The 17,181-nt window shown below is 39.5% G+C and overlaps 1 protein-coding gene across 7 annotated transcripts in view; it reads right to left on the bottom strand.

The window, feature by feature from the left end:
• Positions 1-16,907, bottom strand: part of MARK3 (microtubule affinity regulating kinase 3) — a 73,776-nt gene extending 56,869 nt beyond the window's left edge. For 5 of the 7 annotated variants that reach the window (XM_078383812.1, XM_020808963.3, XM_020808966.3 and 2 more), the window contains exons 1-2: positions 15,885-16,907; positions 5,187-5,225 (exon numbers count right to left, since the gene is read on the bottom strand). In XM_078383812.1, coding sequence (XP_078239938.1) covers positions 5,187-5,225; positions 15,885-15,941 — 96 coding nt within the window. In that variant the 5' untranslated portion in view covers positions 15,942-16,907. The remainder of the gene's footprint in view (positions 1-5,186; positions 5,226-15,884) is intronic. The other 2 variants (XM_020808965.3, XM_078383811.1) reach the window with 1 other exon arrangement.
• Positions 16,908-17,181: the final 274 nt, after the last annotated feature.

The following is a 17,181-nucleotide window of genomic DNA, read 5'->3' as shown; positions in this document are numbered from 1 at the left end:
AGGCAAGTAAGAGGAAGATTTAAAAATTGGTTATGTCAAGTAATTGGTTATGATTCAAGTAACTAGAGAATTCAGCTGTAATGCAGTTATCTTATAAAAAGACATCTACCGTATTTTTCTCTCCATAAGACGCACCAAATTTTTAGGGGAAGAAAACAGGAAAAAATTAATCTGGGAATTTTGGCCTACTGGGCCAGCGGGGGTGAGGGTGGGGAAAGCCTCCAAGGGGTCCAAGAGTGTGTTCCAGGACCCTTCAGAGGCTCCCCCCCAACAGGGCCAAAATCACCAGCTTCCAGGATCCTTCTGAGGCTTGGGAAGCTTCAGAAGGATCCCACAAGATGGCAATTTTGCCCCTGCTGGCCCCACGGGGGGGCAGGGGTAGCCTCCAAAGGTTCCTAGGGTGCGTTCCAGGACCCTTCTGAGGCTCCCCCTGCCCCCTGCGGGGCTAGCGACGATGAAATCGCCACCTTCTGGGACACTTTTAAGGCTTGGAATAAATAGATTACAACCCAAATCTTTTGCAGTAGTTTCTACTATGTGATGGTATTAATTATGAACAAATAACAGCTATCAAGGTAACCAAAAAGTTTCAATTTCTGTTGAGTGCTTGAGGAATCATGTCCCAAATACCCACTGAAATTGCCAACTAGAAATACAACGTAATTAAGATCTATTAAAAATACTGCCCTGAGTGTGAGAGAAATGTAATCTATCTTCTTCTAAGCATGAGATCTGTTGCACAGATAAGGAAAGACTTCTCTTGAAGCTGAAATTTTCCTTGTAACATTTCAAATAACCTAGCAGCATCTGCTAGGTAAATTTATTGTCACATCTCATCAAGTTCAGAGGTCCTTTGAAGATGCCAGCCACAGAGACTGGCAAAACGTCAGGAAGAACAACCTTCAGAACATGGCCAGAGCCCAAAAAACCCACAACAACCATCAGATCCCAGCCATGAAAGTCTTCGAGAATACATTACATGGTTCCAATTTATTGTGTTTATTCGAGATGGGATTTTGCAAATATTTGGACTACAGCACCCAGAAGTGTGCTGGAACTGCCTCAACCAGAATCAGGGTAGACTTGATTTATATTAAATTGATTTAAATCATGATTTAAAATTTTAAAAAAATCAGATTTGATCATTTTAATATTTACATAGTGATTTATAGCAATTATATTTTTAAAATTAAACACTGATTTTTATCTGTACTGGCCAGAATTCTAAGCGTGTTCGCTCCACAAAAAGCCCTCTCAGATGTCTGATATAACTTATAGCTGCTGCATAAATGATAAAAGATCTCTCGATTTCTGAATCCAAGGCTGTCTGAGAAAGAAGGAATTGGCTGAGGGCTAAGGAGAAATGCGCTGAACTCTGTGACACTGCAAAACATTAGTCTCCCTGTCCATTACAGGGCACCTCAGAAAACTACAATATCTCTAATGCTTTGCGGTACCTCAGAGCATAGCCCCACCCAGCTGGTTCACAGAGACTATAAAAGAATTCTCTAAGATGCCGTATATGAGATGTTCAACATGGGGCTTATCATTGCAATGGCCCAGTGCTCAGTGCATTTCTATGGCCAAGTAAAAATTTGACTCTGGGTCTCCTAAGTCCCATTCTGACACTCTAGCTACTACAGTGGTGCCTCGCTTAACGATTGCCTCGCTTATGAGGAAATCTCTTGATGATTAGGCTTTTGCGATCACAAAAGTGATCACAAAACGATGGTCTAAATGGGAAAAATCTGCTTCACGATGATCGGTTCCCTGCCTCGGAAACCGATTTTCGCATTACGACGATCTAAAAACAGCTGATCCTCGGGTTTCAAAATGGCCACTGGGTGTACAAAATGCCCCCCCCCCGCTGTTTTTAGGAGCCATTTTTTGCTATACAGGCACTCGAAAATGGCCACCCCTATAGAGGATCTTTGCTGGACGGTGTGTTTTCAGCCCACTGGAACGCATTGAACGGGTTTCAATGCGTTTCAATGGGTTTTTAAATTTTGCTTTACGATGTTTTCTCTTAACAGCCATTTTCCTGGAACGGATTATCGTTGTTAAGCGAGGCACCACTGTACCTCATACTGGCTCTTCACACTGAGTACATGCATAAATTATATTGTGCATAAAAAGATATTGTCTCAAGTCTGACATATTTGAATGACATGAAGTGACAGGATCAATGCAAAATTTGCTAAGCTACAGTAGCACACAAAGGAGTTGTAGACAAATCCTCTTCATCATGTAAAGTTACATCACTGTAAAGGCGCCAAGCATTACCCAGGCAATGAGGATTATGTAATGCATAATATGTAATGATCCCCATCACCACCACTGCATAGCACTCATGTGGAAATACTTTGTGAACAGCATTTCTGCCATGCTATGAGTTTCAGATCTGGTTTCTTAGTTTTGCGGTGCATCTACAGAATGCACAACAGGATTTCAGCCAGTATTAGCAAAAAAAATATACAAAAATAAAAAAAAGGCAAAGCATGCTGCTGCTTATATTCTGCCCCATAGTGCTTAAAGCATTCTCTTGGAGGTTTACAAGTTAATTATGCATGCTACCCATTGCACCCTCCACCCAGTGAGCTGGGTGCTCATTTTGCTGACCTTGGAAGGAGGGAAAGTCTGAGTCAACCATGAGCCGGCTACTTGGGATTGAACCCCAGGTCATGAGCACAGTTTTGGCTCCAATACAGCAGTTTAACTACTGCACCATGAGGCTCCTTTCATTATCTAGTTTTATGATCTTATTTTCTAATCTCTCTCCATATTCTACCCTTTCTATTTTCCTTTCTTCTCTATGGCCAGAATCCTATTGGTTACAATAGCAGAAATGCAATGCTGAAAAACAAAGCAGTAAACTGTTGCTAGTTAACAAGTCACTGTCTGTCTGTCTGTCTTAGATAAAATATCCCTCACTGTATCTCAACTGCATGAATTAGTGCTGGATAAGGGAAACAAATTGCTTGTAACAATTTGCCATTGTGGTTTACACCACTGCACTTACACCAAGGTAACCAACCAACAGGATATCAGTCATGATTTTACTGTACAAACGGTATCCAGATGCTACTGCATCTGCCCTGTGTTTCCTTCCCCTTCATGCATAATTTCATATACAGTGGTGCCTTGCTTAACGATTGCTTTGTTAAACGATGAAACTGCTACACGATGACTGTTTTGCAATCGCTTTTGCGGTCACAAAGCAATGTTTTAATAGGCAAAATCCACTTTGCGACAATCGTTTCCCTGCTTCGGGAACCGATTCTTTGCATTATGATGATTTTAAAACAGCTGATCAGCGGCTTCAAAATGGCCGCCCACTGTGTAAAATGGCTCCTTGCTGTGTTTTTGGACGGATCCTTCACTATACAGGCACCGAAAATGGCCACACCTATGGAGGATCTTCGCTGGACGGTGAGTTTTCAGCCCACTGGAATGCACTGAACTGGTTTTCAATGCATTTCAATGGGTTTTTTAATTTTCGCTTAACGAGGATTTCGCTCTACAGTGATTTCGCTGGAACGCATTATCCTCATTAAGCGAGGCACCACTGTATCACTTTACAAACTGGTGGGCCCTTATATAGCAAGTGTATCCCTACAAAGGTTGAATTAACCACTCTTCGACCTGGCAGAGAGGCTCATCATCCCACCTTCTGCCAGGAGTGGCTAATCCATCGCAAGCTCTGGAGTGATACGAAGGGATCGCAAAGCCCACAGCAGTGGCAGACAGGTGGTCAGTCTGGCCCCAGGGGGCTGGACCCTTGTTATCTGCAATTGTGGTGGGGATATTCGTATACGAATGCAAATATTCCTATCTCTAGTGATGGGTAGTTCTTTAATCCATTATTGTCAAAAATTGAGTCTCAGCTGAAAAAGGACAATATAATCCCCAGTCTTCATTCAATGGTTCAAATTTACCACTGTGTTCTCCACCTTTCAGCAGAAAAGATTGAAGTAAATGGATTACAAGATTGGAGAGAAGCAAGAACTACTGGCATGTCATTGCACAAAGAGAATACACCATTTGCTACCCAAGTACTACAAGGCCTTCAACCAGGTGAAATTTGATTTAAATCACAATTTAGAATGATCACTACTCAGAAAGATTTGATTTAATAATGTGATTTTTTAATCTCACCAGCAGTGCACTCCTGTTTGTTATAACCATAATATCTATTTTTCACAATATATATTTGCCCCAATACCCTTGCCCAAAGCAACTATGGGCCTACAATAATGTCCACCTCCATTAATGCTCTATTCAATTACACTATATAGGAGCCTATGGGATTTCACAAAGTCTCAATCCAGGAACTGGTCAGCCCCATTTACAAACCCTTTTTAAAGGAGATTTTAATAATACAATATTTATAACCACCATTCACTAATGAAAGCTGTCACCACTGAGGATTTTTTAAAGAAAACAAAGCATCTTCACAATTTAAAAAATCCAATTCAAAAATTTTAAGATACAATTTCATTTTAAAAATACATTATCATCACCAGCATCATTTATTTTATGCACTTTGTTTCCAGCCACCAAGCAGCTGACACAGCCTTGCCTTTGCTTCTCAGACTAGAGATTTCAGAGTACTATTAAAAGAGACCAAAAAGTTAAATGTTTTATTTAGCATTGAAAGTTACTCATGAGGTCAGTGTGTGCATTCCATATGGGTTTATGCTACAAGTACCAAAATAACTTGGCCATCTCTGCAGTGCTCGGATCAAAAATTAGGGAACAAGATGGCGAAAGGGCAAAAAAAGATCCCATGCCAAAATTATAAATAAGATGAAGCTGTCAAGCTTTTGTTTATGTCTGCTCAAAACCTTCCTCTTGGAAAATATATCCAGAATCTCAGTCAAGAGTATGCAGGCATAGAGAGGTCAGCAGTTTATAAGAAGAACATAGCAAACATAAATGCTGATAAACTCTGATTGTGAGAAGAAATCCTGAGAAAGCAAGAAGGATTAGTTTGTAATAAAGTCACTGTATTTTAGTTTTTAAAAACTGACATGTACAAAATTCTCATGAAAAGAGTTAGTGATTCTACAAGCTTTTTTTTTTAATCAGTAATGGAATATGATCTTATATCCAGAAGAAACAGGAATAAAGTCAGAAAGACAAAAGATAGAAATAAGTTTACTCTTCAACTGAATTTGAAAACCCACCTTTTCAGAAAAGCTTTCCCCTACTGATGTTCCAGCCTCCTTTTTGATTAATAAGCATGGTGAGAGCAAAGGAAGAAGAGAAAAGATAAATGAAAATAAAAACCTGAGCAAAGTAGCACTGGAATTTTCTTAAGAGAAATACTTGCATTTGCTTTTAGTTGCTGTAAGCAGGGTTATTGCAGTAACAGGTTAGCAACAAATTAAGAAAAACAGTATCTATCAACTTGCAAGACTCATGAGTCATGACCGCCTATTCTACATATATAGGGAGTATAGGAAGGCAGAAAACCTGATACAATATTTTATACTCACTGAAGAAAGAAAAACCCATCCTAATCACCTAATTAGGATATTCAGTACACATTTAGAAAAACATTTATTGAACTTGTCTTCTATTCTGCAAGAAAATAATGCATGTAAGTATCATGAAACACTTCACAAACGCTACCAATATATTTAAGCTGAGCAGGACATGCAACACACTATCTTAAACTTTCTCTAGATGTGAGAATCTACAATACTGGAACATACAACTTTCATCTCCAGATCCCAAAACTCAAGCAGATTTTTACTCCACTACATAATTATATTTAAAAGCAATATATAACGGTACTTTGGTCGTTCTGGACAGACATAACGAGCCCACACTTCTAAACTGTGATTTGACAGCCACAATGACGCTGTTTCACTAACTACAAGCGCAATGTCTGTAGTACATCTAGGACAATTGTTCAACTAGGAATCTGCCATGACGTTGGTTTTCCTCATAGGTCAATAAAAGGTGGCATCTCCAGAAAAATGAACTAACCAGAAATACCACCAGACATTATTTCTGTTTTGGGGTAACTTCTATTAAGCAGCATGCTTTAATTCATTTCATTTGGAGACAAAGCACTGAAAAGGAAGTTTCTGGAAGCAGCCCAAGCATTTCCTCTCAATAGTGCCCAAGCGAGCAAACATTGGAATTGGTGGTTGGCTCATTAAATCAAAATAAAAACAGACAGTCGTGTGAAAGCTGACTAACTCTTTCATTTTCTTCAGCTACTATCCAGATTCAATCACTCTGCTTTAAGCATTTTTTTACATTTTCAAATATAGATATCAATTTGCAGACTAGCATTTGAGAATGAACAAAATTTAATTTTAAGATATCTTCCTAATTTACCTTGTTACAATACATTTATTTTCATTTCAAAGCCTACAATTCTGTTACAGCATTTTCTTATACAATCCGACCCTGTTTTCTCGAAAATAAGAAAGGGATTTATACTAATTCTTTCTCCAAAAACACATTAAAGCTTATTTTCAAGGGATGTTTTATTTTTTTCATGTACAACAAACTACGTTTATTCAAATATAGTCATGTCATCTTATTCTGGTTGCTGCACAGTGGTGGAGGGCAGAGTTTCACTTAACTGGGGCTTATTTTGGGGGTAGGGCTTATATTACGAGCATCCTGAAAAATCATACTAGGGCTTATTTTCTGGTTACGGCTTATTTCAGGGGAAACAGGGTACAATAATGCTGACAAGTAAACAATGGCCAAAATTCTCTTGTATAAATGATCTTACACCATGCATGTTGATGATGTCATCAGTCAGTGGTTTTTATCATTCATTAAAAGTTCTCTATTCCATATTCACACCATATCCCAAGACTCTATGAGGGGGAAGCCTTTAATGCCTGAAAGTCACTGCCCACAGTCTTGAACCTGTTGTCTGAACCATCAGTACCAATTTTTGGATATTAAAGATTTCTCCATAGTCTGAGACTCCCAAAGGCATTCCTAAATCAAAAAGGATCCCAAGGAAGCTTTAGGATCGGGGGTGAGGTGGGTGGGTGGGTAGATGGTACAGAAAAATTTTAAGAAGTGACAAAAGCCCTCTGATGATGTCATCATCAACTTGCATGGGAGTAATGTTTTGGTCATTAATCATTCAGGGTTATGGTTTGGATACAGGGAAGTAGCTCAACTGTATAAAACATCTACTTTCAATAAAGAAGATAGCTAAATGTTACACAGCTTATTTTTCCTCTCCAGTATAGATAAGTTAGTAAGCAAATGAAACAGCTTCTCTAAGCTTTCATAAAAAGAAAAAGACTATAAAATGAATAAACTTTTAGAAGTCCAAACTTATCACAAGTGCAATGATAGCCAGTGAAAATTTGTAGATTTGAGGCATCTTCTATTATCATTCCGAATTTCAGATTGCAGAAGAAAGCTTGCAAGGCATAATCCTGAAGGAAACCAACTTTACTGTTTCAGACATGATGCAGAAGGCAACACAGACTTGTCACTACAAGCTGTCTACTCATCACCTCATATCCCAGTAAGCTTGTATGCTAGTGATATAAAGAAATAGTTTCTAGTTATTAGAAAAAACACATCAAGCCAGGTAAAATCCTAGGCCTTTTAAATCTGATGCCTAATGTTCCCTGTCTGGAAATTTACATATATGTAGTCAGTGGAATGCACTCTCTTCAAAGTTACAATCTCTTTTTACTCTAGTCAATTTTGAGAACTGAATAAAAAGATATCTTTTTAGACTGGCACATGATTTTAACCTGCTGTGTTTTTATGATTTAATGGTTTTAATGTATTTAGTTAGTTTAATGTTTTTACAATAGGGCTAGATTACTTGATTTCTGTTTCTTGTTAAAATTAGTTTTATCTGTTTTTATTATTTTAAGACATTTGCAAACCACCCTCTGTGTTAGTTTTTTAGTGGAAAGGCAGGGTATAAATGTAATGAACAAATAAAAAAATATCCCACATACTGTATTTCCAACCTCTATCAGCTGTCTTTTCTTGTCACTATCTATATTCTTTCTTTCTAGCCACTTTTGTCCTCAGAGCTTTGCCATGTTGACTCATATTCTGTCTCCTATCATTCACCACCTCTCCCCTTGCTTCTATTACATCGAAACACTTTAACTTATGGCTAGTGAGAGTTTGCAAACAGACAGAGCACAAGTGACCACAGTTCTGATCATTGGAATCTGTCAAGACTATATACTGTATTTTCAAGCAGCCTTTTTTGGGTGGGTGGGTGTTAGATTAGGCAAGAAATAAAACAAATACAGTGGACCCTCGACTTACAGACGGCTCGACTTACAGACTTTTCGAATTACAGACTTCTCTGGCTGCAAAATTTAGGTTCGAATTACAGCCAGAGACTTGACCTACAGACCAGAAAAAAACCAAAATGGAACAAAAATGGAACAAAAACGGCTGGTTACGGGATTAATCGGTTTTCAATGCATTGTAGGTCAATGGAGACTCGACCTACAGACTTTTCGACCTGCAGCCACTGTTCCAATACGGTTTAATTCCATAAGTAGAGGGTCCACTGTAATCCAAGAATAATCTCTAAAACTGATTCCCTTTCAAAACAGGTGGAAAGGCTATGGGTAGTTTTAGCACTAGAACCTAATGATGAGTAAAATGCATCACTTTAAGAAGATAATGCTGGAAGTTCAAGTTAGAATCTTGCTGTTGCCAGTATTCATCTCTCCTCCAAGGCTGGGCAAGGGATGAGAGATACTGTATTTCTCCCTCAATGCTTTACTTATCGTTGGATCTGCTCTCACCAAAACTTCTACAGTTTTGTACTTCAAAGATTCTAATCATCTCACAGAAGAAGAAGAAAAGGCACTTTTTATGTTAGTACTGTAGTACTAAAGAACTGGGAGTAGATACTACTGATGGATTACTGTAAATCACAGTGGTCCCCAACCTTTTCCCAACCACAGAGCGGTTGGGGGGGCGTGGTGTGTCCACTGGCGGGTGGGAGAGCTTGCACACATGTGCATATCACGCTCATGGAGGGGATGCTTGCACACAGGGGCCAAACACTTGCGCGCATGCGGGGGGAATGCACCCGGGGGGGGAGATCTATGTCTGCAGCCTGGTCCTGGATAGGCCACGGACCACTGCCAGGTCGCGGACCGGGGGTTGGGGACCTTTGATCTACACACTTCCCCTTGAATTGCACTAATTTGAGCAGCATGGCGTGCTTATACACTTTTTTCAATGGCACAGTGGTTAAACTGCTGTACTACAGCTAAAACTGTGCTCACGACCCAGGGTTCAATCCCAGGTAGCCGGCTCAGCCTTCTATCCTTCTGAGGTCGGTAAAATGAGTACCCAGTTCTCTGGGGGGTTAATGTGTAGCCTGGATAATTAACTTGTAAACCACCCAGAGAGTGCTTGAAGTGCTGTGGGGCGGTATATAAGCAGCACGCTTTGCTTTGCTTTTATAAATATTTCAGTAAATACTGTGCTAATTGTCTCCAGGAAGTGTCCTGAGAAAGACAGAACTTGGACTTACCAAGACCCCTATTGTTGGCACTGTTAGCAGCAGCCCATCAGATCTGGCAGTCCAGATGGCTACTTCTCCTGGCACAGTGGAATGCTGCTCTGTTAGGAGGGGGAGGAGGAGAGGTCGCGCCTCCATTTCTGCCCTCTGATAGAGGCTTTAGGTGCATTTCTGGGTGCGTAAGAGTTATACATGTATTTTGAACTGCATGGAAGTCTGGCACCCCTAACTCCACTGTTATTGAAGGAAGAAGTACTGTATACTGTACGTAGGCCTCAATCTATCTTTTAACCTCTTTAATCTATAGAAGCTGAGGTCACTTTGATCTCTGAACTAAGATCTCCATTTTTATAAATCAGTGTACCAGTATCATGTGACCATGTTACTGTTATTTGTCTCTTCCTCTTTCCTACTGCCTTCAATTTTTCCAATGAGTCTAGCCTTCTGATGATATGCCCAAAGTATAACTACAATTCAATCATTTTAACTTCTAGTGAAAATTCAGACTTGCTCTGATCTGAAACTAGTTCATTTGTCTTTTCAGAGGTCCATGAAAATCTCTCCTGCAATACCTCTTTTCAAATGAATCAATTTTTTCCCTCTCAGCTTTCTTCACTCTCCAACTGCAACATCTATTCATGGTAATCAGGAATACCACAGTCCAAATGATCTTTCCTTGGACATCAGTGATACATACTTTCTCCTAAAGATCTTTTCTAGTTCTTTCATGGCTGTCTTTCCAAGTCTCAATTTTGTTCTGATATGTTGTTATAGCCTCCGTTTTGATTAATGATTGAACCAAAATTCTAGAAAATGTGCACTGTTCTCGCTAAACTGATATAGTTTCTATAGTTTTGTCTTCTTAATGTTTGACTGTGATCCACTTTTTGTACCTTCTCATTACATCTTTGCCAGTAATCAGTTCAGATCACTGGCACCTTTGCCCTTCTATATGTATTAAGCCACCTGTTTCTGCTAATAACCTCCATTATTTGCTCTCTCTCATATGCTGTTGTAACTTGGGGATGAGGACAAGTGTCCCTTTGTACATAAAACAGTCTCTAAAAATAGAATCCAGGGAACTTGTTCTAGACAGATATGCAACTTGGGTTACAGAAGTCCATTTTAATGTGAAAATAAAGGAATGCAATTTTTAAAAAAATTAGGGCTAGGTAATGGAACAACCAAAACAGTCAGCCAGAAGGCACACTACAATTTAAAAAAAGATTTTACTGTACAATCCCAATGTTCTCTGGGCTAGATACTTCTCCCACCCAATTATGCAGCTCCTAAGACGGTTAAACTGATTGGTCTGTTTAACCAGGTCATACTTGCCAAACAATAATCAGTTTAAAAAGATAATGGCAAAGCAAGTATAATCTTTACCACAAATAGCTCATCATCTGGACACATATCCTAATTTTCCTCCACATTAAGGAGGCGGCGGCACCCAAACAAATTAAAAGTTTGAGGTAACTGGGGTGAAATTGAAATACTACAAAAAGAACAAGATTCCAAGAGAGTTAAAAAAAAGCCAGCAATGCTGACCCGCAGAACTAAGGTGGGAACATGCCCCCAACATACCCATGTGAGCTGCTGGCCAATAACTCATATGGGCAATACCCAGCAAAGCCAGTAGGCATGGCTGATTGGTGTTACAGTCCAACAATATCACTTGGAGGACCATACATCGTTTACCCTTGGACTAAGGTGCACAGTCCACTGAATCAGTACATATCTGATGAATAGAATTTGTCCTCCTATAATGTTGGTGTAACTATACGTCTCATACAGGTTTAACCATGTAGGTCAAAGGCAAGCACAAGTATTCCAAATATAGAATCGAATCTACAGCCAACCTGCAGACTGGGGAAGAGTGACAAAGCTGGCCACCATCATGCCAAGGAGCCAGCAATGGGAACAGACTGTTAAACCCTGGCAGACAAAGGATATTAAGTATCTCTAAGGCCCAAAGACTAGTATAGCACTCAAATGAATGGTCACATTTGTACTTAGCTTATGCTTTGCTAAATCAACCATCATAATAATTTATTTGAGTCATACCTATGGTGTAATACTATTATTTTGCAAAAGAAAAGTTGTAATTGTTGCTGTTAGTCATGGATGTTAGCTTTGATACCAAAATTAAGCTGTGATATAGAAGAACCTAAACTGTATTACATGCATGGATATTTAGCTAAGAGGGGTGTCAATTATGACAAAATAAAGAATGAAAGGTGTATCCCATCAGAGACAAGGGAGAAATGTAATCTTTAGTATGAAGAATTATTCAGCTATAACTAAGATTATATCATATTTCACAGACACTGACTGATTTTTTTAAAAAAATACCTCTGACATTTACTATATTGTGGAAGTCACACTGACTTTGTTCACTGATCAAAACAAGTTCTTACTGACATCAGCACTTAAGTATAAATATAGCAACTAAAGAGCAAGATATAGTGAAGCCTGAATCATCAATAAAATTGCCAACTAAGTCCAATTCCCATATAGCCATTGTTACTAATTATGTATGAAGCCTGAAGGACACACACAATGGTCAAAATTCTTTGAATGTTAGGCAACCATTTATTTTTATTTCTAGTCCATAATAAAATAAACACAGTTTTAAACTGAGTGACTATATTGCCCAAAAGATTAGCTCCCCAGGATCTTCTTATAATAGGAGTTTCAAGAATTGAGTACTTTAAAGGTCAAACTCTAAGCTAAAGGGATATACGATACAACCCTACTTATTTCTTCAAATAACCAAGGACATCCTTAACCAAGGGCTGTGAAATATGAACAACCACATTCACATGCAGATATTCTGCAAAGTGAGAGTTTTTTTCTAACCAGATATTACTGACCTTGATTGGATCCTCATTCCAATCCAGAATATATGACTGACAGAGCAATCCTGTGCACACTTACTTGGAAGAAAGCCCACTGAATGCAACTGACCTTACTTCTGATTTTAGAAATGCACAAGAATGCAGTGTGAAAAGAATCATGGTGCCTGGTATTGCAGCACATACACTATGCATCATGATCAACCCCCTGTCACTAAAAAAATTATTCATACAAATGGGCCTCTTGGCAAAAGCAATGCAGTAGTCTCAATGATTAATTGCTGTATCAGTGGCATTCACTATGAAGCCCACCACTCACTGAAGCTGTATACAGCAAATGTATTGCATTAGACACCTACTAAACAATCTTGAAAAATATGCTGACTATTTGATCGTAAGAATGAGATATGAGGTGGGAGACTCTACCTGCAATTTAGAACAAGTGTGTGTGATCAAGTCACTGAACATTACTCAATGCACATAATGCAGAGCCACTTGCCAAGACATGGATATCCTCGTACTGTATTCTGTATGCAGTAAAGGCCATGCAACATATTTTTCCTGTATTTGACAAGTTCTGCTTACTGAAGAAGTGTGATTAACCCCCAAAAGGAGAGCTGTTCTGTAAGTTCTTCTCACGTAACAGTAGAAGTGTAAATATATGAAGTATTACAGTTGGAGTACAAAGCATATCAGACCACAAGCTGGGCTAGAGAATAAGCAGAGGTTCAAGCTCACAAAATACACTGAAGCAGCTATAAATAGTCAAAACTCACAAATGAGAACCAGTGCTCTGTCTTAAAGGACCAAGATTGCCCTTGGTCATCTGAAGTTTGTAAACCTTAATTTGTTTTTGGAAACTATCACTGCCTAGCAATTTTAAAAAATGGTTTCTGCACTGACTTGTAGGATTTGCCTCCCCTTTAAAGTTACTTAATGTGTTTCAGCTTCAAGCACAGACAAGAATTAGGCTCATGCAACATTTCTGAAGAAACCTATATGAAACTATGACAAACACTGCTATTGCAAATAGATTGTGCTGAATGCTACCTTGGAAATTCAGCACTTGCTCAATTGTTTCTCTTTTCTGGTATCAAAAATCAGAAGATTCTAAGCCTAAAATGTAATTAAAGTATTCCCATGACCACTACATGCAGAAACAATGAAGGTTCTTTTCACTTTATGCCTCTTTCTGCTCTTTCAAGACTAACCATAGTTATAATGGAAGAATCATTTCAACTGAAGTATAAAAGAGAAAATAAAAATACTGTATTTATGTAATTCTATAGAGATCTAGTTACATGTGTAAATTTTGTGTTAAAGTTCCTCCTGCAATCTTGCTCTTTTATGGTCAAGAGCAATTGACAATCCAAATTATACTTCACACTATCACTAACATTGTCAGGGTGCATAATCTGTGACTAACCAATCTAGTACTGCTTAATTTGAAAATTCATACATGACCAAACCAGAAAAAACAACACATAAAAGCAAACAAAAAACCCATCTATATGATTAATCTAAAATTAATCTAAAACTATTTTAATTTTATTTTATATTTTTACAACAAAGCTGGGCAAATTTCTTAACATGCATGTGTCCTATCTATGACAGATATCTATTTTGCTTCATTTTTAACTAGAACCACTAACCTTCCATCACTTTAGACTGCAAATGATCATGGACAATTGTAACTGGGCAGTCTCCAAATACTTAATTTCTATGAGCTTGCTGATACAAGTGACACTAAATCTGATGTGTGGCCACATGATTAAACTACTGTACTGATTAACTTCAGAACTGACAGTGACTTACAATGAAGTGTTCAAGTTTGGATATTTTCTCTAAAACATAATTCTGGAAGTCCAGAATCCACACAGATTCTATTATTGAAGTACCTACAACTGAATTGCACACTGACAATATATAACCTATAGTTTTATAAGTTGTATCAAGAGCTAAGAAAAAGAATAGAGAAATTTGATATCACGTTTCAATAAATACAAAGCATAGACAATTGTTCCACTGTCATATTTCCACTTCTGCAGGTCTTCCTCTGGCATTCTAATTCATTAAGTAGTCCTTTCATAAAACGACATTTTGGCAGATGAACAGGGTTACTCTCACTTCTTTACTTCACTTTACAGTACTTCACTTGCCAAATCACTGACAAGTCCAAATCCTAACTGTCAAAATGACATTCCGGTCACATTTTGCAAAAAAATGCAATCAGCATGACTGTTGCCCTCAAATTCAATTGTCAGTACAGCAGCCACAGCCAAACTAATTGCCAAAATAGAAAGCCAACAGCATTTTGCTAAAATACTATCAGAAGAGTGACCTATGCCTCTGTGTGTAATCTTGTCTCCAGCATCTTTAGTGAATCACAATGACCACAAATATACAATAATCAGTTTAGTTTATTTTTATTTCATTCAAAGACTTCAAGTCTATCTTCCTTGCTGGGCCTGTTACTGTATACTCTGTAGTCAAATCAACAATACAAAAAGAAGTGTATCTTAAATTCAATGTCAATAAACATATCTTTTCTAAACAATTTGTTTGACAGAAAAAGTCCTGCAGCAGTCGTTCCATACAAAGAGACGTTGAGAACAAACCAACTGTTCTTTGAATTTCAGTAGTTCCTATTCAAGTTGCACAGAAATAAGTAATGCCCACCTATTAATGTGACAAATCTGCTTTGGAGTACTAAAAAGCAAACAGGCACTTTCCCAAATAGAAGACAATAATCCTCTACATCAATGCAACCAGCATGCAAACATTATCTCAAAAGGAATAAGGCCCGTCTTTCTAGAAAACCAAGGTGCACATTCAAATCACCTGCCTTCACAGAGCCTGCATTAAAGACATACAAATCAAACTTGAAATATATGTTATCTAGGTCATCAATTCATTCTTTGTCAAAGAAAAAAATGCATTCTTTCCTATGTTAACACTTGATCTATCCTTAATAACTTACACATTTTAGATTCAAAAACATCTGCTGGTTGTTCACTTATCCCTTGTGGTCTACAGATATATCACCAAACTGTGAGGAGCTTATAGGGAGAGAGAGATTTCTTAAGTGCAAATAGGAATAGAAGAATATTATAGGCAGACCAAAAGTAAGAAGTTCTGTGCTGATAACCTTCTTTACCAACATACAAAGCCTGTGAGATATTCAGGTGCCATACAATAAGAACATCAGGGTTGAGCATATCCTAGGCATTCTCAAGCTATTTTTAATTTTTTAATTGTCAAACTTTGCTCGCATGTGATTACTTTCACCCAAGATACAAATGTTCATTTTTACAGAATGGCAAAATTTTCTGAAAAAAGACCACAAGACATCCTCCACCATCTCTCTAATAATCCGTGTTATCATGCACACAAACCGTGTAAATGGAAACAAAGTGCACTACACTGCAGACCCACAATTTACTGTAATACCCGTTATTTTAAAAAGCATTCAATTACTGAAAAATCATACATTGTATCAATGAACAATTCTGAAGTGCACTCACATTTTCAGTGTCGCGTTCATTCACGGTGGGCAATGGAGTTCTAGTGGACATTTTCATTCACTTGTGCTGAAGCACAGTTTGTGATGGCAAAATCCAACTATATATTATATAAAAATTAAAAAAAAAACCTAACACCCTCCTCCCCCTGAATACTTATATATATATTTACAAAAAAAGAGTGATTTTACTGCATGATAGTGGTTATGGAGTGCCACCATCAAGAAAAAGGGAGGGTGGGGAGTGAAATGTAGGATATTTCCTCCACCACCACCCCTCTTTCTCATCTATATTACAGTCTGATAAAGGAGCATTGTATCCCTCTGAGAGTCTTGAGGGATCATCCTACAGACAGATTAGAATCCTTAGAAGATGGCAGCGACGGATTAAAGAAGAGAGGTATTCTCATGGAGTGCAAAAAAAAAAAACCTTGGGGGGGTGCGGACAGAAGTGTGTATGTGAGAGAGAACAGGGCTAGGATTAGGGAAATTGGGGAGGGGGGGTAATTAAGCAGCCGTTTCCAAGACGGAGAGCGTTGCAGGCAAGGAGGGGCGCAGCAACAGAGTCCAAGCGGCCACTGAGGGAGGAAATGCCCCCCTCCAAACAACACCCTATTTCGGTGCCTCCACCGTCCTCTTTCGGGCACTCCGCTGAGGAAGCAACAATGGGCCAACTATAAAGCGTCTCCGCCTCTCTTCCCCGCTCTCCCCAAACCCCAGTCCAGCTTCACCGGGCCGCGGCTCTCATGTTTTTACTCGCGCCCCCCTCCTCTTCTTCTTCCTTCCTTCCTTCCTTCCTCTTCTTCTCCAGCAGAAGTCCCAATTCCTGCCGCCGCCGCCGCCGCCGCCGCCTCCCTTCTAACCCCCTCCGCCCCCCCAAAAAGGCAGGCTCAGGCCGGGCAAAGCCCTCCCTCTCTTCTTCCACACAGGTCGGACAGAGCCCTCCCCCCCCCGCTCTGTGTCCGTGTTGGAACAGGCCGCCGCCAGCAAGCGGGCTCCCTCAGCCAGCGGCAAGAAGAGCGCCGCCGCCGCTGCCGCCGCTCCCGGATGATCCAAGATGGCCGCCCGGCTTCCTCTGCTCCGACATGAACCGGAAGGGACCACCTCCTGCACTGAGGCGAACTGCTGCGGGGGCTGCGGTGGGAGGGAAAGAAGAGCGCGCAGGCGCGGCCGCGCGTGCTCCGGCTCCCTCCCCTCCTCCCTCCCTCCCCTTGTTGCTAAGGTGCTCTGGCAGGGGTGAGGGGAGGAGTCGCGGTTTGGGCCCCTTTTTCTTTTCCTGATTATAATTCGTTGTGGTAGCC

The sequence above is a fragment of the Pogona vitticeps genome, chromosome 1 (genome assembly GCF_051106095.1).
Source record: "Pogona vitticeps strain Pit_001003342236 chromosome 1, PviZW2.1, whole genome shotgun sequence".
Taxonomy (NCBI): Eukaryota; Metazoa; Chordata; class Lepidosauria; order Squamata; family Agamidae; genus Pogona; species Pogona vitticeps.
This window is presented reverse-complemented; position numbering and strand designations above follow the sequence as displayed.